The sequence below is a fragment of the Chelon labrosus genome (assembly GCF_963514085.1).
Source record: "Chelon labrosus genome assembly, chromosome: 13".
NCBI classification, from domain to species: Eukaryota; Metazoa; Chordata; class Actinopteri; order Mugiliformes; family Mugilidae; genus Chelon; species Chelon labrosus.
In genome coordinates, this window is record NC_140346.1 from 29,333,937 (window position 1) to 29,359,345 (window position 25,409).

Genomic DNA, 25,409 nt, shown 5'->3' on the forward strand with positions numbered 1-25,409 from the left:
CACACACACACACACACACACATATATTTTCCTTTACGGTGACCTCTGACCTCTGACTTCCTCCTGATGTGTTTGCCGTCTCTCTCTCCGTCTCCGTCTCCGTCTCTGTCTCTTCTGTCGGTTTCTCAGATAGCCTCTAATGAGACGCCGCTCGGAGCCAAGATGGCTGCCGCCGTGTCATTAGCAGTGGAAATGTGGTCGGTTATTAAGAGATGGAATATCAACGAGAAGCAGCCGAGACACGAGACCAGGAGACGAGTGAATCCACCGGGAAAAGAAAAACTCTTGAGAGACGAGGAAGAGTTTCTGCCACATGTACAAATAACGAGGAGGAGACCATACTTCTCCTCCTCCTCCTCCTCTTTCTCCTTCTCTTCATGTTTACCCTCTTCTTCTTCTTCTTGGCCTTATTTTCCATCTTCTGCATCTTCTTCTTCACGGTCTTGTTCTCATCATCATCTTTGTCTTTGTCTCTTCCTCTTCTTCTTCTTTTCCTTCTTCGTCATCTTCTTCTTCTTCTTCTTGGTCTCTGGACGTTTTCCTCTTGTTTGCTGATGACCTCCTGACCTGGTCTGAGGACAGAGTGGAGGGTGAGGAGGGGTGAGGAGGGTGAGGCTCTGTTTACCCTCTGTGTTTTCTTAGTGTTCACACTCTCTCACATCTGCTTCTGTTTGTGGATGCATTCCTCCACAGTCACAGTTTGTCCAGTAGAAGAAGAAGAAACCTCCAGATGGATCATGTGACCTCCTGTGTTTACATGAATATTTAGAGTCAGATTGATTAGAGGAAACATTCACCTCCAGCGTCCTCTTCTTCTACTCTGTCTATTCAGGACAGGACACAAAGTTCTTCTTCTCCTCCTCTTAAACATTTCCTCCTCCTCCTCCTCCTGACCTCCTTCTCCTTCGTAATTCTCCTTTTTTCTTCTTCTTTTGGTCCTTCTTGTTCTCCTTGTCCTCCTTCTGATTCTTCTTCTTTTTCTCCTTCTTCTGTGTCCTCGCGTTCCTTCTCCACTTTCTTTCTTTTTCTCCTCCTCCTCGTTCTATCTACTCTTCATCCTTCTATATCCCTGATCCTGTCCTCCTCCTCCTCCTCCTCCTCCTCCTACATCTTCTCCACATTCTTCTCCTACTCTTTTTCCTTCTTCTTTTGCTCCTCCTCGTTCTTATTCTTCTCCATCTACTTCTCCTTCGTATTGTTCTTTTTCTCTTTCTTATATTTCCCTGCTTCTCTTTCTCCTTCTTCACTTTCTTTTTCTCCTCCTCTTCCTCCATTCATCCTCCTTCTCTTATCTTTTTCTCCTCCTTCCTCCTCCATGTCACCTCCTCCTCCTCCTGATCACAGTCATTGATCAGCCTCATCCTGCTCTAAACTTCTTCTTCTACTCTTTTAATAAAGGTTCTGGTCTCAGCTGAAACGGTTGAGGATTAAAAACACATTCCAGGGTGAAGCTGGTTCTTAGAGAGAGTTTTGTTCTCTTGTAAACAGCTGGACGTTTGACAGAAATCTCTCTGATGCTTTTTGGACCTCCCTCTCTCCTTCCCTCTCTCCCTCTCTCCTCCCTCCCTCCTCCCTCCCTCCTCTGCAGCAGCAGCAGACGGGGTCGAGTCGACTCTCCGCCGCCCGGAGCTCATCTCCAAACCACCAGATCCCATCTTTCACCGGGAGATTGACTTTGTTAACGCGTTTAATTCCGTCTCTGAGCCTCCACTTCCTCCTCCTTCATGGTCCGAGTGGATGCGGAGGCTTCATGGAGCCGGACGCGACTTGGATGGATTCAGGTTTTTGTGCGTAAAACTTGATTTGGGGACGAAGCGGAGGACTGACAGCACTTTTTTAATTTAGTTATTTCTTCTTTGTTTGGAGGAATTTGTTTGAGAAAGAAAGAGAAGTAGACAAAAAAAAAAAAAGAAAAGAAAAGTCTCGGGGAGCGTTTGATTCAATGCGTCCGGAGCGGCCGCTGAAGCAACAGGAGAACCGGAGAGGGACGGAGAGAGGGACGGAGAGAGAGGAGGGGAGCTCGGCGGGGTCTGCAGAGAAGCACCGGCCGCTGGACTGTACATGTCTCCCCCCCCAACCACCACCACCACCACCACCACCGGCACCGAGGTACGAGCACACTCCACTTTTTATTTAAATTTAATTTGATTTTACTTTTTTATATATCATTATTTTATTTCATTTTATACATAAGAGCAGATGTTGGAGGGTGGAGCAGATGTTATTTTAACAGTAAAAAGTAAAAGTGCACAGAAATAAAATAAAATAAAATAAAATAAAATAAAATAAAATAAAATAAATAAAAGCAGATCAGCTGAGAATAATTACAAAATAAAAGCCCAAACATAATGGTTTTTCTCTCACATGCGCGTGCATATAACTGCAGTGCGCGTGCACGTTTCTTGGCGAACTCGCCTTTTATTATTTTAATTATTAATATTAATTATTAATATTTCTATTAAAGCGTTTAATTCTCACGAATTAAAAACTTAATTAACTTTAGTCATTAATTGGCAATTAACAATATGTCGTCATCACTTCCGGTCTTACTGACACCTCCCTCACGTGACACCTCCTCATACACACACAAGTTGGCCACCGAGCCTTTTTAATATGAGTCCGTGTAGTGTTTCATTGTGGCCTGTAGGGGGCGCTACGAAGGACGTCAGCAGCGTTAAAACTGTCATCTGTTTCAAATCTGTCTCTTTACAACGAGTTAGCTGCAGTTTAACCCTTTAACCATCTGACTTTAGTTAGTTTGGTTTATTCACTTGTTACAGCAAAAAATTGGATTCCTTTGCGACTAAAAAGAAAAGCCCCTGTGTTTGTTAAAAGAACTCAAAATTAATAATAATAATAATAATAGTAATTCTGCGCAGTTTTGTCCTGAATGCCACATTTACGGCACAAGCAGGGTGTCAGTGAACACACCACCAGTAAGAATGTTGAGAAGTGAAAAGAATCTTAAAGTGGTGGTGTGTTCAGGCTCTCAGTGAAGAGTGGGAAATGTGCATTCAGGAAGTTGAAAGCTGTGAGCATGGAGGGAAGGAAGAAGAGAAGAGAAGGAAGGAAGGAAGGAAGGAAGGAAGAAGAGAAGGAAGGAAGGAAGGAAGGAATGAATATATTGGAGGAAAGGGAGAGTTTTCAGAAGTCCCTCTCTTCCAAACAGAAATCAAACGCACCTCAACCATGTCAAGTATTTGGAAGCAGTTTTAATATGGAGCCCACGCAGGGTAATTATGGGATGCCGGAGGGTCGTTTCCACGGTGACCGGTGTTTGTCGTTCATAATAATTATCACGTCCTGAGGTCAGAGTGTGACGTTCATCAGCGGCTGAGGAGACGAGTGGATACCGCAGGGCTACACAAACTACACAAGATACACAACCACACAACAACAACACAACAACAACAACACAACAACACACATTCATCAGTGGCTGAGGACTCACAAAGAGACAAACTACACAACACGCTACGCGTAACAAACAACTACACACAGATACACAACATCACAAACACACTGACACACACACACACACACACACACAGGACATGACTGTTAGTTACAGACACACACCAGAGAGTCCTGGACGTCCCACGTCTGGTTCTCGTCCCGAGGAGGAGGGGTGCAGGACATGTGGCTCTGTGGCGCAATGGATAGCGCGTTGGACTTCTAGCTAAGCTCTGAGGGAGAGATTCAAAGGTTGTGGGTTCGAGTCCCACCAGAGTCGAACCTTTTGAGAGAAGTTATGGTCCCAGCAGCGACAGGCCTAAGGAAAGAGATACGATACAGGCCAGCTGGATAACTCATCTGTTTATATTCTATAAAGTATTAAAGTTTTGTAGACTTAAAGGGTGCGGCCTGTTTGACTGACAGGTGGGTGTCCTCTCAGGTTGCTAGCTGTCGTTAGCCTCAGCTCCACGTCTCCACAGGTTCAGGTGTGTCTGTCTCTGTCATCATGACTCATTCCTGTCTTCTCATAAAAAGTCATCGTCTCATTTTCTTTCTGCTCTTTGTGTTGTTAGTCACAAACTGGGAACCCCCCCGCACCCCCCCCCAAGCCTCCTACCCCCCTCCAGCCGTCCTCCCCTCCTCCTTTAGCTTCACCTGGAACTTAAATATTCTAGGCGACATTTTAAGGTTAAAGGTCGACTCTGGTGGGACTTGAACCCTCAGCTAGAAGTCCAACACTTTTTCATGTAGTCGTAGTTTTTTGCTGTCGTTCGGTCTCTTTGTCGTCTTCTCTTTGTCGTCTTCTCTTTGAGGTAATTTTCACACTGTAGTCGTTTGACGTTGTGAAATAAGAACAACTTCAAACGAAGACCAAACTTCCTAGAACCATCACTCTGACCCAATCTGTGACCTGGACATAAACTCAGACCACTTTCTAAGTCATCTGTTGTGTCTCTGGTGGGATTCAAACCCACAACACACTGATTAACTCTCCTCTAGAATAACCTTTTTTTTTTTTATCACCTGTCCATCCACCTGGTCTTAATCTAAATGTGTCTCCACATGCGTCCCCAGCCAGCACCTGAGATCTGATCTCAGTTTGTGTGTCTGTAAATCAGCAGCGCCATCATGTGGTCAGTAGAATATTGTAGCAGCTGCTGTCTCTAATGGATCTCTACCTACCGCTGGATCAGAACCATCAACAGCTGCTGGTTGACTTGGAGACATGATCCAGATTTTAGAACAAGATGGAAAGATTCTCACATGTTAAGATCTGACAGAGACTCAGATTAGAGCTGAACCCTGGAAGCTTCATCCTCAGAGGAAACAAACATCTCTGATGATGAAGGAAATAAAGACACGGCTGAGTTAAAAACATCCGTGCTGCTGTGGGAGTCTTTACTGCGAAGGCCGATGGTTTCTGGTCTTTATGGTGAACAGCTGTCAGGCTGTAGCGCTGTGGACACAGTACCGTCAGTGTGTGCGCTGGTTGGAGGCGCTGATTGACGCCATGAACACAAAGGAAACAGCAGGACAACAATGTGGAGCTATTGTGTGTTTATGTGTGCGAGCCAGTGTTACGTCTGTGTACAGAAACACAGCGAGACCACACACGGCGTCCTGGCCTACATACTGAGAGGACCTGAATGTGTTTATGAAGCTGGACAGAGTCTGTTTGTTGTCGTCTGTTTGCTCTTAGCTGAGCAGAAAGCTGTTTAAACCGCACAAACTCACCGAGAACTCAGAGTAAACCAGAGTAAGAGCTCACTGCAGATGTGAGCAGTGATGATCTCTGCTGGTAGCGCGGATCTGGTGTCTGTCCTGAGGGATCAGATCACAAGTGGTCAGCTTAGAAGGACAGGTGTGAACACACCCAGGACAGGTCCGGTCTGAGTCCTGGGCCACATTAAAGACCAATAAATTAATCTGAACTAGAATCAACTCAGGAAATGATTCAATATGACGAGGAGGAGGAGGAGGAGGAGGAGGAGCGATTGATTAATGTGAGTTTTCAGTGAGAGAAAGACTTTATGGCTTGTTTCACAATCTGGATCATCATCCCAAGTCATGACAACATCCTCCTACTGATAAAATAATGTAAGTGTTTCTTTGTATACAGGGCGGGAAACTGTGATCGGATCTCAAGGCATATTTTAAATTTCAGGGCTGAACAAAGTATTTTCAGGAGGAAGGAAGGAAGGAAGGAAGGAAGGAAGGAAAGAAGGAAGGAAGGAGGAAGAAAGAAGGAAGGAAGGAAGGAAGAATGAAAGAAGGAAGGAAGAATGAAAGAAGGAAGGAAGAAGGAAGGAAGGATGGAAAGGAAGGGAGAAAGAAGGAAGGAAGGAACGAAGAATGAAAGAAGGAAGGAAGGAAGGAAGGAAAAAAGAAGAAAGGATGGAAAGGAAGGAAGGAAGGAAGGTGAGTTTGTGTGTCTGTAAATCAGCAGCGCCATCATGTGGTCAGTAGAATATTGTAGCAGCTGCTGTCTCTAATGGATCTCTACCTACCGCTGGATCAGAACCATCAACAGCTGCTGGTTGACTTGGAGACATGATCCAGATGTTGGAACAAGATGGAAAGACTCTCACATGCTAAGATCTGATTTATTTCTTGGTAAGAACAAAGATTCATGTAAATATCTGGATGAGGAGACCTGAGGCGTCGGTCCAGATGGATCTGGAGAAACTTCAGCTGATGAAGATGACGACTGAGGGTGGGATCAACGAGGAGAAAAGAGAAATGACTGGAAAGTTGATCTGGAGTCTCTCTGTTAGGAACTGATTCTGCTCAAAGAAATATCTGTCGGGCCAATCAGATCATGTGGGGGGCGGGGCTTAATGTGATTTACAAGTAAAAGCCTCTGATTGGTTGTTGGACTATCCAGTTGTGGTCAGTCTGAGTCCGTCTACGTCAGCTGTCAGACTCGGTGTCGTTGTGCTAAACATAAACCTGAAGCCTGAAGGCGCCAGCTCCTCTGGACGTTTGATTGGACCACAGAGACACAGAGAGCGTAGCGTGTGAAGTGCAGTCGTCCCTAATGAATGGACATGACTGTGATTGTGTCTCCGTGCCCTTTCTTCCACCGTCCTCCTCAAACACAATAGCTTTGTGTGCGTTTCCTCCTCTGGGTCACATTGTCTAGTCTCAGACAGTAACAGTGGGCAGCGGCCATTGTGTTGTTGTGTTGTGCGTCCCTCTCTGGCCGTTTGTTCACGCTGCTGGTAACGTCCTCATGTCTTCATCAGACACATTCTTCAGTTTGTGTTTTCATTGTTCGTCTGTAGCTCCTCATTTTGTGTTACTTTGGGTTTGATTTAAATTGTCTCTTTAGTTGTTTGACATCTGTTTTGAACGTCTTCGTGTCAGTGCTGTTGGAGTTCTTCATTCCTGCATCAGGAAATAACTTAACTCCACATGGATGCTTCACTTACACCAAGAATCAAGAGTCTTCATTTTCATTATGAGAACATAAGAGACTCACAGAGACTCAAGGCTTAAGAGACACACGTATAAATAGCATAGAATAAGACACTTATGAAACATATAAAACAACCTTAAAAAGAAGAAATGTAAATAAAGTGCAGCTTAGTGCAAGTGCAGTCTATGAGATGTTGTGAGTGTGTGATTGTCCTGCTGCTGAGGACTGGTGCTCTGTTTGATTACAGCTACATGATTGCTCCGTGCACTTTTTAAATTCAAAAACCATCTTTTAGTCTGAAACGAAAAAGATCAAGATGAGATAAAACCCTGAACGGCTGCATCTTCTCATTGTTTTAAATGTCTTGGTGTCAGTTTTGTGTTCTTGTAGTTTTGCATACCTTCATGTGTCTGAGGTCATTCTCTGCTCTTTACAGATGTGTTGACCCGCAGTCAGCTGTTGTCTCGTTGTTGTCGACTCTTCGTGGTGATTTTGATCCGTTCACTTTCTCCAACCAGACATATTTTAACACAACATTCATTCATTCAGTCAAAACATCAAACTGCTTCTTCTTGAATCTATTTGGGAAACAGGTTAAAAATGTTCCCCACTAGTCCTGGACAGACTGCTCTGCTAGCTGAGTTAGCTAATGCTAATGCTAACAGATAATGAATAATGTGAAGCTCAGTAGCTCGTTGCCTCTGCTGTAGTTTATAGTTTGTCAGGTGGGTTCTTTCCGTTCCCAGGCTGCGTGTTTAAGTATTTTCAGACCAATAATTCTGCTTGTTCTCCAGTTTCTCTGTGATTACTGTAATCAATCTCTGTTTGCCCTGATTTACTTTTCCATCACGTGTGTTTGAGCCAAAAAACAACAAATAACCGAGGAGGCAGCGAGCGTGACGTCACTTATTCACATTTTCTGTCGGCCTTGTCACGGTAATCAAACGTATTTCTGTTTGTGCAGTTAATTGAACACATGTTGTGAACAGTTTCCTCATGAATGTAGAGACGAGTCTTTGTTCTTTAACCCTTCAATGACTTCATGAGGTTCTAAAGTAGGGTTTCTGATTGTCAGCTGCAGTTTTTCTGGGACATGGGTTTACATTGGACTCATAGATAAGCAGAAGAGAAAAAAGACAAAGGGTTGTGTGTTCGAGTCCCACCACAGTAAAGATGACCTGGTCTGACTGTAGTTCTAGACGTGATTAGTAAAGTTCAGGTGACTTGAAAATGTGTAGAAAAACCGACTTATTTTCCATTTTTGATTCTGCAAAGGCTTCAGATAGACGGAGGATCAAGAGGAGAGGAAACCACTGACACTTAATGAAACATTAAGAAAAAGCTAAACTAGCGAACAGCTACGACCTCTGACCTCTGACCTCTGACCCTTCCGTCCGGATGCACTCTTGCGTGAAACTCAAAGAAAGGTGTCACCTGTTTGAGGAACTGGCTCATTGTTTGTCGGCTCATCGTAGCTGACGTGTGTGTCTACAGTTTAAGGGGGTTACCGCGGCAACGAGATAAGGCATCAGTAACACACACTGAGTGACCAGGATGTAATAAGTGAGAGTGTTGGTCTGCTGCCGCTGTTACAGGGTGTGTTCATGTGTGATGAGGTGTGTTTGGAACGGATGCACCTGGAAATACCTCGGTCGGCGATGATGAGGTTGGCCAGTGTACACACACACACACAGACACACACATACTGATGGACACGTTAAAGAAGACGTGTGTGTTGAGATCAGGACGTCATAGACTCTCGCGTTCCAGTTTCTCATTAAACAATTAGCTTTTGCAGAAGTTATTTTAACGATCCTTCAGCGTTTCTCAAGATGATCCTAAGTTAGCCTAGGTAGCTAGGCTAATGATGTTATGCTAATGTTATGTGGTTAACGTTATCTGGTTTACGATAACGGTGGCTAGTTTAGGCTCATGTTTACTATGTTTTTTTTCTCAGCAGACATTTTAACTTCAACTCAAATTTGTGACTAATTTTTTTATCAAACTGGTGAAGTGGTCTGTTCTGTCTGAGCTGCTCCCGCTGTGATAAGATTAAGTTTTCATCTGTGAGAAAAAGCTCTGAGTGTGTCCAGGAAATAAATACATGTCATCTTAAATGTGTGTGTAACCTTCCTGGAACGTCACGTTTGGTTAACCGCACAGTTGGATTTGACCCATGACACTTCAGACTCAGACTTCTGTAATTCTCACACTTTTCTTCAAGCTACAGTGGATCTTGAAAGTTTGCGCGTCCTTCAGGATTTTCTTCATATAAACAACTCAAAACATCAGTGGATTTTTACACAAAGGGAAGCTAATCAAAGACATGAAACAGAAATATAATACTTGTGTATTTGTTTGTCCAGAAAAATGGTTTTCAGTAACTGCTGATCAGTCGTTTACAGCGGCTTTCTTTCTAAGTCAGTCATCCAAGTTGTTTTATATCCAAAAAAAAAGAGCTAGAATTAAGGAGGAAGTTTCAGTAAAAGCTGGTGATTTATAGATTGACCCTATTGTGCCTCAATCTTGCTGCAGAGTTGCGGCATGTGATTAAGTCAGCTTCTACTTTTACTCCGATTGGACTCTAACCTACAACCTTTTAATATCCCTGTGGGTCGCAGTCAAATGGGTCTTTCATCGTTCAGCTTTCTTTGAGGTTTAATGACGAAATCAAGATTTAAGATAATGTTAGCTGGTTCAGGCTAATATTGGCTAGTTTATGTTAGCTGTGCTAAGTGGTTTCAGTTAATGTTAGCTGGGTCAGACTAACATTAGCTGGTTTATGCTAGTGTTTGCTGGATTAAGATCATGTTAGCTGGTTTATGCTAACATTGTTTAGGTCACTGTTAGCTGGTTTAGCCTAATAGTAGCTAACAGCAGCTGGTTTAATCTTACATTAGCTGGTTTAGGCTAACATTAGCTAATTTAGGTTAACATTATCCAGTTTACAGTTATGTTAGCTAGTTCAGGCTAACGTTATTTAGGCTGATATTAGCTGGTTTAGACTATTATTGAATTGTGCTAATGTTTGCTGATTTAAGGGTTTTAGTTCTTTCATCAGCTCAGGTTTCAGATCACTGATTTGACGTTGGACCTTCGCAGAAAACACAAACCTCCCCTCATATTAACTTTTACCAAAAATACCTCCTATTCATGGCTACAAAACAACAAGAACTAGTTTCACATTAAACCTTAAAACAAATTGGGGGGAGTCTGTCATAGACACTAATGATCCATAATCACATTTACTCGATGATATAATCAGTGTTTTATCTTCATGTCTTATTTACAGGACCAGAAAGGCTTCCAGAGAGCGTCCGTCAGGTTTTATGTTAAAGTCAGATTAGATTAGGTTCATCTAAGTTTTATGTGTTTTGTAACAAGAGGCTGCTGATGCCTTCTTAGGAGGTTATTTTTTGATGCTAAATAGGATAGAAATTAAATTAGCTGTGAGCTCTTCCTGGAGTCTGTGTTTAGCTTTATTTATTAGTTTCCTCTAGAGCTAAAACAAATACATTTCTATACTTAAACTCAAGGACATGTAGCTCCAATCTCAGTGTCTGGTGTTTCCACGTCACGTTGTTTAGATGTGGACAGGAATTAATGGAACATTAGCTGGTTTAGGCTAACGTTGTTTAGGCTAATGTTTTAGGTTATGTTAGATGGTGTACGCTAATATGAGGCGGTTTAGGCTAATGTTGGCTGGTTTAGGCTAATAATAGCTGTTTAAGGTTAATATTTGCTGGTTGGCCTCAGCTAACATATAAGCTAATGCTAGCTAGTTTATACAAACTCAACATTGCTGATTTATGTTTATGTTTGCTGGTTCAGGGTAACGTTTTTTTAAGCTAATGTTTGGTGGGTTGGGGCTAACACTTTCAGACTAATGTTAGCTGGTTCAGACTAACAGTTGCTGGTTTATGTTTTAAGATTGCTCTTCTAGTCCATTGCTCTTTAGGCAAACATTTACTGGTTCAGACTAATGTTAACTGGTTTAGGCTAACTTTAACTGGTTTATGTTTAGGTTAGCTGGCCTCAGCTAACATATAGGCTAATGTTAGCTGGTTTAGGCACATGAAGAGAATCCGCAGGTGTTTCCACCACAGTAAAAGGATTTCAACCAGTAACCTGCAGACCTGCTCTTCATCTGGCTTGTGTTACCGACACCCCAGAATCCCTGCTCCCTTTTTACCCCCCCCCCCCCCCCCCATCCATGCACCCCCACCACCCCTGACCCACAGCTCTCAGTTTTCCTGCAAGCAGCTGCAGAAACACTTGTTTATGTGCAACGGACTAACTGGGTCAGTGTGTTACTGTATCAATGACACACACACAAACCAGTGTTTCCATCTCTGTGAGGACCGTCCATCGACGTAAAGCCCAACTTTGACCCCGACCCTAACCCAGAAACCCAGTCTGAACGGGTTTTAACCCTCTAAAGGACAACATGGCCCCACAACGCTAGTATTCCACTAAGAGTTTGGCCCCGACAACCGAAGTTAAACAAGCACACACACACTCCACATTCTTGTCTTCCAGCCAAACATTACATATGTCCTCACACTGTTCACACAAAAGAAAAGAGAACTGTTTTACATGGACGTCATCGTCTTCCTCTTATTAAGGTTTTTCCCTCTTTGTGCCACTGAGCAAAAACTCAACTCTTATCAGAGTCAGAGTCAGACTCTCCATCTGGATTTCACTTCAAGCCTAAAGGTTTAAAGGTCTTCTGCTGGTTTAGACTAACTTTACACTAGTGTTTGCTGGATTAAGATCGTGTTAGCTGGTTTAGGCTAACTTTAGCTGGTTTAGACTAACTTTAGCTGGTTTATGCTAGTGTTTGCTGGATTAAGATTGTGTTAGCTGGTTAGGCTAACTTTAGCTGGTTTAGGCTAACATTAGCTGGTTTAGACTAACTTCAGCTGGTTTATGCTAGTGTTTGCTGGATTAAGATTGTGTTAGCTGGTTAGGCTAACTTTAGCTGGTTTAGGCTAACATTAGCTGGTTTAGACTAACTTTAGCTGGTTTATGCTAGTGTTTGCTGGATTAAGATCGTGTTAACTGGTTTAGACTAACATTAGCTGGTTTAGGCTAACTTCAGCTGGTTTATGCTAGTGTTTGCTGGATAAAGATTATGTTAGCTGGTTAGGCTAACATTGACTAGTTTACGTTGACGTTAGCTCGTTCAGGCTAACCTGAGATACCGCTGGTGAAAATCTTCTTTCCCGTCTTTTTCTTCAGGTTTCTACTTCCTGTGACATCATCACACCATGCCTGAGGGGTCACGGCGTGGCAGCCAGAGATCGCCCAGTAACTCAGGTGAGACACTTCTACACCTGAACACCTCCACCTCCACCTCCTCTATGTGGTTGACTCACTCGGTGTCAAAGAGCAGAGGACGGATTCAAAGGTTGTGGGTTCTAGTCCCACCAGAGTTGAGAGTTTGGCTGTGTTTCCATGGAGACCAGTTCTACCTTTAATAATCAGATTAAATAAACTCCAGATGGATCTGATGTAGAACGTCTGGTGGTAATCTACTGAGGATGTTTCTGCTTTCTCTTCTTCTTCTCTTCCTTTACTCCTCCTCCCCCTGATGCTCTTTCTCCTCCTCCTCCTCCTCCTTCTTCTTCTGTTCTGCTCCTCTACAGTGATTGATGATTGGCTCTAAACTCATAACTTGATCTGGTCTCCATGGTAACGGAGAAGCATCTTCGTAGATGCAGATTTTATTTCTACGCTTCGAGTCTTTAGCTTCAAGTTTCTCTTTGAGACTTCATGTCCCCGAAACCAGAGTGAGGCCGGACCACCGCTACTACACACACACACACACACACACACACAAACACAAACACACACACACAGTCAGTAATGAGGTGTAATTACACTCAGCCACCATGATGTTTAGTTGCTGTTATAGTTAGAATTCACACACAAACACACAAACATACCAGAGCTGCTCTCACTAAAGCCACATACACACACACACACACAACACACACACACACACTCTCAGACAGGAAGTCGTATGGTTTGTGGTGATAAAGTTTAGCGCCCAACAATGTTTCTCCATAAAAGGCCGGAGCAGATCAGCTGATTACAGCCGATAGAAAAGAATGAGGCAGAAAATGGAGAGAACGCCCAAGATAAGACTGGAGAGAGAGAACGACAAGAGGAACGATAGAATAGGAGGAGGAGGAGGAGGAAGAGGAGGAGGAGGAGGAGTCCTTCCTCTAATAATCACAATAAAACCTCCTGGATCAGAGGACTGGTGTGAACCTTCAGCCTTCCTCCTCTTCCTCCTCTTCCTCCTTTTCTTCTCCTTCTTCTTCTTGTGCTCCTTTTTCTTCTTCTATTCCTTCTTTCTCTTCCCCTCGTTCTTCTTCATCTATTTTCTCCCTCCTCCTCCTCCTCCTTCTCCTCCTTCTTGACCCCCTCCTCCTCCTCCTTCACATCCTCATCTTTCTCCATCTTCTTTTTTCCTTCTTCTCGTCCTCCTCCCCCTTCTCCCCTTTTTCTTATTTTCATCATTTTCTTCTTCTACTCATCTTCTGTCTTCACCTTCTCCTCCTGTTTCCTCCTGTTTTCCTTCCTCCTCTTCCTCTTCCTCCTCCTCCTCCTTCTCTCTGTCGCGCCCAACAATGTTTCTCCATAAAAGGCCGGAGCAGATCAGCTGATTACAGCCGATAGAAAAGAATGAGGCAGAAAATGGAGAGAACGCCCAAGATAAGACTGGAGAGAGAGAACGACAAGAGGAACGATGGAATAGAATGATGGAGGAGGAGGAAGAGGAGGAGGAGGTGGTATTATTACTCTGATAAGAAAAGAATAGAGAGGAGAGGAGCTCTGATGTGACTGAAAGTTATGAATGAATTCTTCTTCACGTCTTTTTATCTGTGGTTGTAAAATAAAACAGGAAAGAAAAAACATCATGAGTTTACAAGAGGAGCAAAGATGTCTCCTCCTTCTCCTCCTTCTCCTCCTCTTCTTCTTCTTCTCTTTCTCCTTTTTCCCTTTCTCCTGCTCCTTCTCCTTCTCCAGCCCCTTCTTCTTCTCTTTTCTTAATTCTTCTTCTTCTTCTTCTTCTCCTCATTTTTCTTCTTCTCCTCATTTTTCTCCTCCTTCTCCATCCCCTTCTCCTCCTCTTTTCCTAATCCTTCTTCTCCCCGTCCTTCTTCCTCAACCCATTTTTCTCCTCCTCCTCCTCCTCCTCCTCCTTTCTCTCCTCTCATTCTACACTTTATTTAGTATATAAGACAAAGAAAACATAAAACATGAGACATCTCTGAATTTCACATCAGGTCTACGTCTGATGGTTTAAAATCTAAAATCCTCAGGTTAAATATGTCGAGCTCCATTAATTATTAAATTTCAGATAGTAAAGTTGAGCGTGTTGTGAAGTCAGAGGATTGTTTGGGGGAGTTATCGCTGGAGGAATGAGTGTAAACACAGGACGGGGGTCAAAGGCCACGATGACGTGAGAAAACTCACTTCCTGTCTCCGTCTGTGTCAACATGTTGCTGCAGTCTGTGAACCTCACTTTCACTCCCTGTTAAAAGGTCATCTCCACTTGGACTCTCCCACCCCACCCCCGTCCACTGTGGTATCTCCCTGCGCTCCAGTTAGAAGAAGAAGAAGAAGAAGAACTCTAAAGTCCACTTAGAGCCTAAAGTTACATTCACACGATTTAAACATCTGGATTAAAGTTACACCAGAGTTTCTTCAGACCTTTCAGAATTATTTGTAGGGACGTCCCTCTCTCATGTTAAATGTTCTTGAGAAATAAGAATAAGAAAAACCTTTATTTGTCCCACAATAGGGAAATTGCAGTTTGCAACAGCTTACAGAGAGGGCAGAAAAAAAATAACAAGCGTAAAAAGATAAATAATGAAATAGAATAGGATATAAAATATTCCACAGACAAGTTTTTACACCTGTAGAGCTGGTCTCCTGTAGCTTCCTAAAGTCTGTCCTTGTCTTCCTTGTCTTCTCCTAGAGTTGGTCTCCTGTAGCGTCCTAAAGTCTGTCCTTGTCTTCCTTGTCTTCTCCTAGAGCTGGTCTCCTGTAGCGTCCTAAAGTCTGTCCTTGTCTTCCTTGTCTTCTCCTAGAGTTGGTCTCCTGTAGCGTCCTAAAGTCTGTCCTTGTCTTCCTTGTCTTCTCCTAGAGTTGGTCTCCTGTAGCTTCCTAAAGTCTGTCCTTGTCTTCCTTGTCTTCTCCTAGAGTGGACTGGATTCAGTCCAATAAATCTTTCAGTCAAAGTTAATGTAGTGTGGAGAGGGTAGCTGGTACCTTGTGTTCTCTACTCCAGAAATGTTCTGGTCATCCAACGCTGCCATAAACTCCCTAACCCTCTCTGGAAGATGTTTCTCCTTGACGCTGTCTCCAGGAAACTTTTCTCTTCTTTTAAACGTTCAGTGTTTGTTGTTGTTGTTTGGGTGCAGCCTTTGACTGAGTGGACTCCATGGATTCTGTTTAGATGATCAACTACTACCACCTCACCACACATCCACATTACACTAGTTACTGACTAACAGAGGACGACCTTCATGTTAGAACCAGGGTTCTGGTTCTTCTTCTTCTACGTCTTCTTCCTCTCTTTCATCTTTTTCTTCTTTTTCTTCTTCTTCTTAGTTTTTTGCCAGCTTTGATGCTCAGTAGAAGAAAAAGTTTTGGACGTGGTTTTGGTTTATTTCAGACCATAAATAAATAACTCCTAAAGATCCTTGTTGGTTGAATCAGTCAGATCATTTTAAATCCTTGTATGGAAAGATACAGAAGGTCTTTCCTTCCTGCTGCTGTCAGGCTCCACAACGAGCACTCCTAATATGTGCAATTTATCTATTATTTATTATATCTCTGTTATTTCTGCATGCTGTTGCAAACTGCAATTTCCCCATTGTGGGACAAATAAAGGTTTTTCTTATTCTTATTCTTATACTGATCAAGACTGATCTCTAATTATTCGCTCTGAGTGTATTAGTCTTTGGAGATGTCAAAGAGAAATGTTGAAGTGAAGTCCAGTCTGGAGTTCATGAGTGAATCATTGACTGATATTTGATTGTTGGAAGTCAGAGGCTCTTCCTCACTAGAACGTTTCTACAGCAGCGACCGGACAAACCGACAGTGGGATGTTTTTACACTTTGTTCTTTTTTAAACGTCAGCGTCGAAGCAGAAACACGACAGCGAGGAGCTCTTATTACTGTAATCACACGCTGGAATCCACGCCACCTCGTAGTTTCATAGCGTGTGTTTAAAGGGAAATTCCACCTTAAAACGGTATTCACTGCTCACAGTCTGCAGCCAGTAAGAATCCACACACGTCTGATCACTCATCAAATAATCACTTTATGAATCAGATTAGTTTACTAATCGAACTGGTTAATGGTTGTTTCTGACTTAAATGATCTTTAAATCTAAGTCTGTTATTACAGAATAAATGTTGTCCTCTGCTCTGTGTCACAGCAGCTTGTGTTTTTAGGGTGGATGTCATCCTCAGGGTTATGTAACATGTGTTCCTTCTGATGTTTAGTTAAAGGTTCCTGTCAGAATTTATCGCTCTGTAAAATGAAAATGACCACGTGGTGTTTGAACATCATTCATGGCCAGTAAACACTTTCCTGGATGTTTATTAAGTGTCGCTTATTTCCTCTTTAAGGGCTGAGATACGGGTACAAATCAAAGATATGAATCTAATGAGTTTCCCTCCGGCAGAGCAGAAACAATCACAGGAACAATAGAAGTGATTTTTATCTTAATGTGACGCCATGGAAACCAGATTCACAGAGAACAAACCTGAATGAATGCATTAATGTTCTTTTACTGTCGGTTATGGGACGTTCAGACTGAAAACACCATGACGTTGGGATTGTGGACGTTAAGACGGACAAAGACAAACGGGTCCATAGGGGGCGCTGCAGACTAGAATGGCTGAAGGCTAGCAGGAAGTGATGAGATGAGATGAGATGAGATGAGATGGGATGAGATGAGATGAGATGGGATGGGATAAAATGAGATGGGATGAAATGAGATGAGATGGGACAGGATGAGATAAGATGGCTGACTTTTTCATCTCTCTTTCTTCTGTCTGTACCCGGCTGGCCTTAGGCAGATGGGTCCCTCCATATGAGCTGGGTTCTGCTCGAGGTTTCTTCCTGTTAAAAGGGAGTTTTTCCTTGCCACCGTTGCCTTCAGGCTGCTCTGGGGGTTTCAGGCCGGGTTTTTGTAAAGCGTCTTGAGACGATTTGTATTGTTATTGATGCTATATAAATAAAATTGAATTGAAATTGAATTGACTTGAAGGTGACTTGATGAAGTGAGATGATATAAATGAGATGGGATGAAATGAGATTAGATGAGATAAAATGAGATGGGATGGAATGAGATGAGATGAGATGAGATGAGATGGGATGAAATGAGATGAGATAAAATGAGATGGGATTAAATGAGATGAGATGAGATAAAATGAGATGGGATGAAATGAGATGAAATGGGACAGGATGAGATAAGATGTCTGACTTGAAGGTGACTTGATGAAATGAGATGAAATAAATGAGATGGGATGAAATGAGATTATATGAGATAAAATGAGATGGGATGGAATGAGATGAGATGGGATGAAATGAGATGAGTTGAAATGAGATGAGATAAAATGAGATGGGATGAAATGAGATGAGATAAAATGAGATGGGATGAAATGAGATGAGATGGGACAGGATGAGATAAGATGGCTGACTTGAAGGTGACTTGATGAAATGAGATTAGATGGGATGAAATGAGATGGGATAAAATTAGTTGAGATGAGACAGGACAGGGTAAGATGAATGTGACTTGATGAGGTGAGATGGGATGAAGGTGACTTGAAATAAAAAGAGATGAGATGAGATGAGATGAAGGAGTTCAGTACCTGCCTGATGAACATCTTAATTTGTGTCTGTTCATTGCTTCCACTTTCACTTTTGCCTTTTGGTTCTTGCACAAGACGTTGGTGAAGCAAACACTTTAGACTTGTTAGTGGGTTGGGTCAACAATTTCACAACATTTCTGGTCTCTGGAACCAGAACCAGAACCAGGACCAGGACCAGGACTGATTCAAAGGACGGTTTGAGGGTTAGGAGTTCGGGTTTGGGGATAAAGGGCTGGGTTGTGTTGTGCATCAGAAAGACGTTTGTTAAACCACATCCTGGATTTGAAATCAGCTGCAGAGCTTTCAAACACACAAACACGTGCAGATTTCTACTACACTTGTGAGGACCCTCTCTGATACGATACACCACCTCAGCCTTTAAACCAAGACCCAGCTTAAACCTGGTTCTAATGAAACCATCCAGTCTGTATCCTCATTAAGAAAGAAATACAAACACGTCCTGAGTCTAAACTGTAACACACCGGCCCTCACAGAAACAGACGTATGAGAAAGAGACGACTGCCAATAACAGGAAATAAGGAAACCAGATGAGTGTGACTGACAGACTTCAGTGTTTAACGGTGAACTGAGTCATTATGACCAGAGATTAACTGTCTTGAGGATCAACTGATGCAAACACACACGGAAACTCTGCAAACTGTGAGTAAATATCTCTGATACGTCTCTGATCTATTTCTGCTGTTTTTGAGGAGAAGATGAAATCCTCTAGTTTGGTTGTTTTTTTTTGGGGGGGGGGGGGGTTACTGGTTGATTTTAGCATAGATCATTATGAATGTGGTTCTCATTAAGGACGAGTGTCAGTGAGACATTAGAGTGACGTCTGATCATTAGTAATGAACGTATTTTAAAATATTCTGTCCTCGTAGCTGTTGACTGACAGCTGAGCAGTATAGGCTCACTATGAGAGACTTTCCAGCTGGTTCCAAAATCTGGATCATCTCCCCGAGTCTCTTCTCACGACATTAAGTCACCCCCCCCCCCCACGATCTCATTGTTGGAGCAGAATCAGTTCCTAACAGAGAGACTCCAGATCAACTTTCCAGTCATTTCTCTTTTCTCCTCGTTGATCCCACTCTCAGTCGTCATCTTCATCAGCTGAAGTTTCTCCAACTTTCACAAAGACCCAGAAAAGTTTCTCCAGATCCATCTGGACCGACGCCTCAGGTCTCCTCATCCAGATATTTACATGAATCTTTGTTCTTACCAAGAAATAAATCAGATCTTAGCATGTGAGAGTCTTTCCATCTTGTTCCAACATCTGGATCATGTCTCCAAGTCAACCAGCAGCTGTTGATGGTTCTGATCCAGCGGTAGGTAGAGATCCATTAGAGACAGCAGCTGCTACAATATTCTACTGACCACATGATGGCGCTGCTCATTTACAGACACGCAAACTTGTTCCAAAATATGTATCACCTCCACAAGTCACTACGTATAAAGAAGAGAGGAACCGCTTTACTTAAAATTTTAATTTCTACTGGACACTTATTCCTAAAGGACCCGAGCAAACAGGGTTGAGTTTGTGGTCGTCCTGCTCGTGATCTGGGGACAGTTTGGTTTGAGAGTCGCCAGCCTCCACGGCCGGAGAGGATTTATTTGGACCAGCTAGTTTTTAAAGAGACGTTTCTGTTCCTGCAGATAAATCTCACACTGACCCCGACTCAACGTTTTGCCGTTAACTGAGGACCGAAGCATGTGTGAATGCCATGGCTAAATAAGGCTGGAAGAGCTGCAGCTCAGTGTGGGAGCGGTACGATATTCACTGGAAGAAAATACAAAACTGGATTCACAGAATGACTCCCTTCTGAAGGGGTTTTTATCTAGGTCTATTACGTGTTTCATTTCCGTAGTTCATTCACATTAATGCAAATTAATCACACTTTCAGGGCTTTGAAGTTGAACCTGTTGTTCATTAGATACGTTTCTTCGTCCATCCCTCCACTCGTTTATTTATTCTTTATTCTGATTCTTGTGGGATTATTGGGAGATGGTTGAGTTTATCAGAATCAGAATCAGAATACTTTATTAATCCTTCAAGGAAATTGTTTTGTTGCTGTTGCTCCCAGTTCAAAGATAAATGTTTGAATTTTGTCTTTCCACGTCTTTACTACCATTAATTTGATCACTTCCTGTTTTCAGAAAAAATGCTCGCCTGTTAATCAAGGGTTAAAAAAGTTCTAACTCCCAGCTAATACTAGCTCTTGCTAGCTTTTTAAATAACTTCTGTTAATGTTGAGGACATTTTGTGCTGTATAAAGGATCAGTACGTCAAGATGTTTGTAGAAATTGTTTTGGTAACTTAACATTTACATCTGATCAACTAAACCACTGAGGACATGACCAAATTAATAGATCAAACTAAACATGTGGAACAAAGTACAACAGCAGCGTTAGGCCCTGTCTATGAGAGGTTACCATTCTTTACAACACGGCTGGCAGCTGTTAAAAACTGTTCCTGTAAGAGCCTGCAGCTCTGTTATGAAGCCGTGTAAGAACTAATATCAGCTGAAAGAGGAAAAAACGTTCTCATTTAACACTCTGCTCGGAAATTCCTCCTGCCAGAATGTCTGGAATTTAAACACTAATGAACTTTAAGTACTTCTCCATCGCAGTGAGTCTCTGCCAGCAGCCAGCGCAGGTGTGTTGTTGTCTGGGTGGAACCTGGAAACAGCGTTTTAGATGGAGAGTCTTTTAACACGTTTGCTTTCATTGTGTTTGTTCAAACACCGAAACCAGGCGTCACCAAAACACGTCTCAGGCGCAAGATCAAAGTCTAAAAGTACAATCTGGAGTTGTAAATTCTTTCTTAATTACAAGGGCATTATAAAAACATTCATGAATTTCTTTGATCGTGGACTGACGTTTTAGAAAAGCCAATTAGCTTCCAAGAACCCAAGAGTGACCCTTGGTACTAGTCAGATCTACTGCTAGCTTCCGAGCTAGCTCGTCCTAGCCTCCTAGCCTGAGTCAGTCCACATTGTCTTGAAAGACGTGTGGTTCCTTTAAAAGTCATATTTATCCTGACCAATAAAAGGAAGAATCAAAAAGAGGAAGAGTCGACATTGTGTCAGACTGAGGTGAACGTTTCCTGTTTGCTCTGACAGTCGAAGGTTTGCAGCGACGACTGAACACCAGCTGTTGGTTTAGTTGGTACTTCCTGTCAGGACTGAGGGTTACCCAGAAGACTTTGATTGGCAGGTACACAGCTGACACATGTTTGTCGTCTTTGGTTGAATTTGAATCAGTAAACGTGTCTCTACGTTAAGACCATGAATGGATCAGACAGACGCTGAGCTGTCAGGGTTGGGATGTTCTGATTCATCACTTTACAACTTATCCATGAGTTCACAGTTAGCAGTTAGCATTTAATGTTTTCTTCTTAACGTCTGTTCACATTGAGGAAGTTTTGTGTCGTTTGATGGAAGAATTTTTTGGAGAAAATTAAATATTGAATGAAACCAGCTGATGGACTAAACCTTGTCTCCGTCTCTGTCTCTGCAGCCGCCAAGCGTCCTTCCTCAGTCTCGTCCCTGAGTGGGATTGTGGGTAGGATGATGTCGTCAGGTGAGAGAGGAGCGTCCTCCTCCTCCTGCACCTCCGTCAACACCGTCTGTTCGGACGGCGAGCGTCCCGCCTCCCTCTCCCTCTCATCCTCGGCCTCCTCAGTCTCCCTGCACGAAGCCTCCTCCTCCTCTTCCTCCTCATCTTCCTCCTCACTTCCATACGGCGCCGTCCCGACTTACAACGCTTCGGCTTCGTCATCTCCGCCGAAAAGGAACGGCTCAGACATCAGCCTGGACCTCACACCCCTCGTCACGCCACATGGAGGAGGAGTTCCAGGAGGAGGAGGAGGGACTAGTGTTGCCAGGGTGACAGGAATAAGCCCCGGCGCTAATGGGAAAGTGGGTAATCCAGTGGTGGCGGCGGCGGCGGCGGCAGCAGCTACACCCAGGCAGCTTTCTCGCCTGGAACGAGTGGTTCTGGAGATTGTAGAGACGGAACAAGCCTACGTCAGAGACCTGAAGAGCATCGTGGAGGTGAGAACCAACAACGTCTATCTGTTTGTCTGCTTTATGAATTAATGTAGAGAAACTTTAACCAAATTATTCCTGCAAGCCGACACCAGATCGGCCATCTTTAATCCAGTCGCTCTGATCAAGGTCTGATCGTCTCGACTTGTGTCGGTGTCGGCCAATAGATGCTGGGATTTAGTTATTTAGTATTAGAAATTAAAGTTTTGTGATACTACTGACGATGCTAACGGTGACGCTAAACGAGAAGCTAATGGTGATGCCAGTGGCTATGCTAAAGGCATTGCTTATGGTGACACTAGAGGCGATAAAGAGGGCAAAGTTAATAATGGAAATGCTAAAGACAATGCTAATGGTGATGCTAATGACTAGCATGTCAGCTCTGCTCTCCAACGAAACCAGGTAGATTTCCAGTGATGTTCTGCTCTAAGTGGGTGTTAGCAACCTTTAGCAGTGGTTAGCATCACAGCATGAAGGTTGTGGGTTCTAAGCTGCTGGGGTGTTCCCTCTCACAGAGACATGACTGTTAGCTTCATGCTAGATGTCTATGGAAGGTAAACCTCAGGGTGTGTCTGATTAAAGTTTTCTGAGTGATGAAATCATCGTGAGGAAGTGTTCTCATGCTCAGACCTCAGACCTGTGGTCAAGTCAAACTTACAGCTGAATGGATCCAGATCAGCAGGATGTTCAGCGCTGGAGTGTTTGGGGAGGAGCTGGTTGATTTACCGTCCAGGTGTGAACGCCTTCGGGCCGGTTTCCCTGCAGCTGGCCTCTGAACACACCTCCTGAGTCTGTTGCACAATAAGATGGACGGAGCAGAAACTGCCTGGCCCTTGAGCAAGGCATGTATGACCTCAGCCTCCTAACAAGCCAAGAATATGTGATGAAAGAGTCACAGTGTCAGTAAATGTTCATGTTCTACTGCAGCTGATGTGACGGACAGCTGTCACCCAGGAACATGAATAACGAGTCTAAACACACAGCTTTTCTTCTTGTTTGCAACTTTTAGGGGCAGAACTAAGCCTGTGGAAGATATAAAACAAACACAAAGACCACTTTCAAAACTTTCAAACTTCTGCGTTTGTGCGGAGATAGCAGCCGTAGTGTCAGTCCTCCCGTTGCATCGTGGGAAATAACTCGGAACGTGTCAGACATCTTGGAAGAAACTTTTAAAGTTCTCTGAGGAACCTCTGAATGGAGGAAAAATGGAAAGCACACTCCTCGACAGAATCTGCTGACTTCAGATTGTGTGTGTTTCATCCGTCGTTGGTCCAGGTGCAGCAGGACGCAGCCAGGAGTGTGTGTGTGTGTGTGTGTTAGTGTGTGTGTTGTGTCTCTCCAGCTGTCCGATCGGAGTGTGAAACATGCTTTTGAAGTAAAAGAGAGAATTTACTGCTGCTTTCATCCTCTGCCATCACACACAACACACACACAACACACACGTAACACACACATAACACACACATAACACACACAACACACACGTAACACACACGTAACACACACCATGCTGTCATCAGGTTTATCAGTCGTCTGTCAGTTTCTTCTGCAGAGGACAAACCTCCAGCTCGTTCTCTCATCACCACATCTTTCTTCTCTGTTGGTTAATCCCTCCTGACTTTTCATCCACACCCAGGGGTCACTTTCACAATCACACTTCCTCCTCCTCCTCCTCCTCCTCGTGCAGGTTGTTACTGGAAACTACAACCATTTTTTCAAAAAACAATTTTTTTACATTTGAGTCAGTGGAGTTTCGGTGGAGATTAGATTAAATTCCATCAGATCTTGCATCAACATCCTGATCTCATCTGCCCATCTCTAAGTCTGGAAGGAAGGAAGGAAGGAAGGAAGGAAGGAAGGAAGGAAGGAAGGAAGGAACTCCTCATATTGAATCATCTCCTGAGTTGATTCTAGTTCAGATTAGTTTCTAGTTTAGTTTGGTTCTCAGCTCCAAGGCCAGAATCTTTTAAAAGGCTCTCATTACTAATGAACAGACATCACTGATTCATGTGATCATTTCTACTAGTGGTTGAATGAATGAGTTATAAACTCCTCTTCCTCAGATCAGCCCTGTTGAGTAGGTGGTCTTTAATGTGACCCAGGACTCATTGTGTGTTCACACTACCAAAGGAAGGAGGTCACATGTGTCCCAGACCACCTCCACACGTGGACCCAGATCCTCCAGGACGGTTAAAGTTAATGTCTGATCGGTGAAACTCTTCCAGCTTTGAGCTCGTCTGTGTCGCAACGAAAGGAAAACGTTGTCCGTCATCACTTCGCTGAACGACCCAGTGATTTTCAGATTTTTAGCATTTTTAACTCAGACGCTCCCAGGATTCCTGTGCCCTGATGGAGGGGAGGTCTGATGGATGATGTGTTCATTCCTGCTGCTGCTGCTGCTGTATTTGAGGTTTTTGCTGCAGTCTGGTTTTGATTGAGGCTACATGATGTCACGCTCACTTGGAATCTGAACCAGCGACCGTAATAGGCCGGCGAGAGTGTGTTTGAGAACAATAGACAAACTCAGACTGGTTCTTTTTGTCTGTCATAAAAGTTGCCCTGCCAGCCGGCTGAGATCACTCCACCTGGTTCTTTACCCATTAACACGTTCCTCCGTCCGTCTGCAACATGTAAAGAGACGCGAAGGGAAATTGTGAAAGACATGGAATCGTTTTTTTTTTTTATTTTTGTGGAGAGAAACCTGAGACGTGGAGGGAACATGAGGGGATCCTGCTGTTGACCTGCAGCCAAGTGGGACAGGAAACCAGGGGGGAGAAAAAGGGGGAAGGAATCGAATGATGGGAGATGGGATAGATGAAGAAGAAAAAGGGGGGAGGGGGTTAAGAAGTTTCAGAGGGAGAAACATGGGGAGAGAGAATGAAAGAAAGAAAAAGAGGACAAGATCTGGAACAAGAGAAGGGGAAAGATAGAGATAATTAAAAGTCAATTTATGAGTCAAACAAAAGTAAAACAGAGACAGAAAAGAATCAAAAACATGAGGAGACCCAAGGAACGACAACAACACACTGAAGCAATGCTCTGGCATGAAACAACATTAGCTTAAACCAGCTAACGTTAGCTTAAACCAGCTAACATTAGCTTAAACCAGCTAATGTTGCATAAACTCCCGTCCACATCTAAATTATCTGGCCGTCCATCTCTTTGTAGAGGACAGTTGGTCGCTCGTGGATGTCCCAGGCTTCGGTTGCCGTGGTAACCCTCTTGTACATTTCCCAGTGAAACAAGCAGAACCTATAAATACTGCTAGCATGTGGATGGATCTAGCAGTTCCGCCAAAAAACTGTACCGTTACTGAAGCGCGTTGGACTTGATGGTAGGAACCAAAATGGTGGACGGTTGTGTCCAGTTGCTCTGGTTTCATGAATCTCAGATTTTGAACTCCTCTTCCTGTTGTTTGCTGTAGTAAAAGTTTCCAGCTCCTCTTCCTCATTCCTCCTGTCGTCTTCCCGTTGAGCTCTATCATTTTTCACTCATCTCCTCCAGACCTCTCTCCATCCATGGCCTCCAGTCAGTGTCGCCTTTAAAGGTGATGGATGTGATCAAGGCCTCTCATTATCTGCC

The 25,409-nt window shown here is 43.4% G+C and overlaps 1 protein-coding gene across 1 annotated transcript in view; it reads left to right on the top strand.

Moving 5' to 3' along the window:
• The first annotated feature begins 1,690 nt into the window (after positions 1-1,690).
• Positions 1,691-25,409, top strand: part of LOC311498308 (uncharacterized protein) — a 61,204-nt gene continuing 37,485 nt past the window's right edge. The window contains exons 1-3 of the mRNA XM_084558841.1: positions 1,691-2,109; positions 12,116-12,193; positions 21,298-21,833. Of these exons, the coding sequence (XP_084414967.1) occupies positions 12,145-12,193; positions 21,298-21,833 (585 nt within the window). The 5' untranslated portion in view covers positions 1,691-2,109; positions 12,116-12,144. The remainder of the gene's footprint in view (positions 2,110-12,115; positions 12,194-21,297; positions 21,834-25,409) is intronic.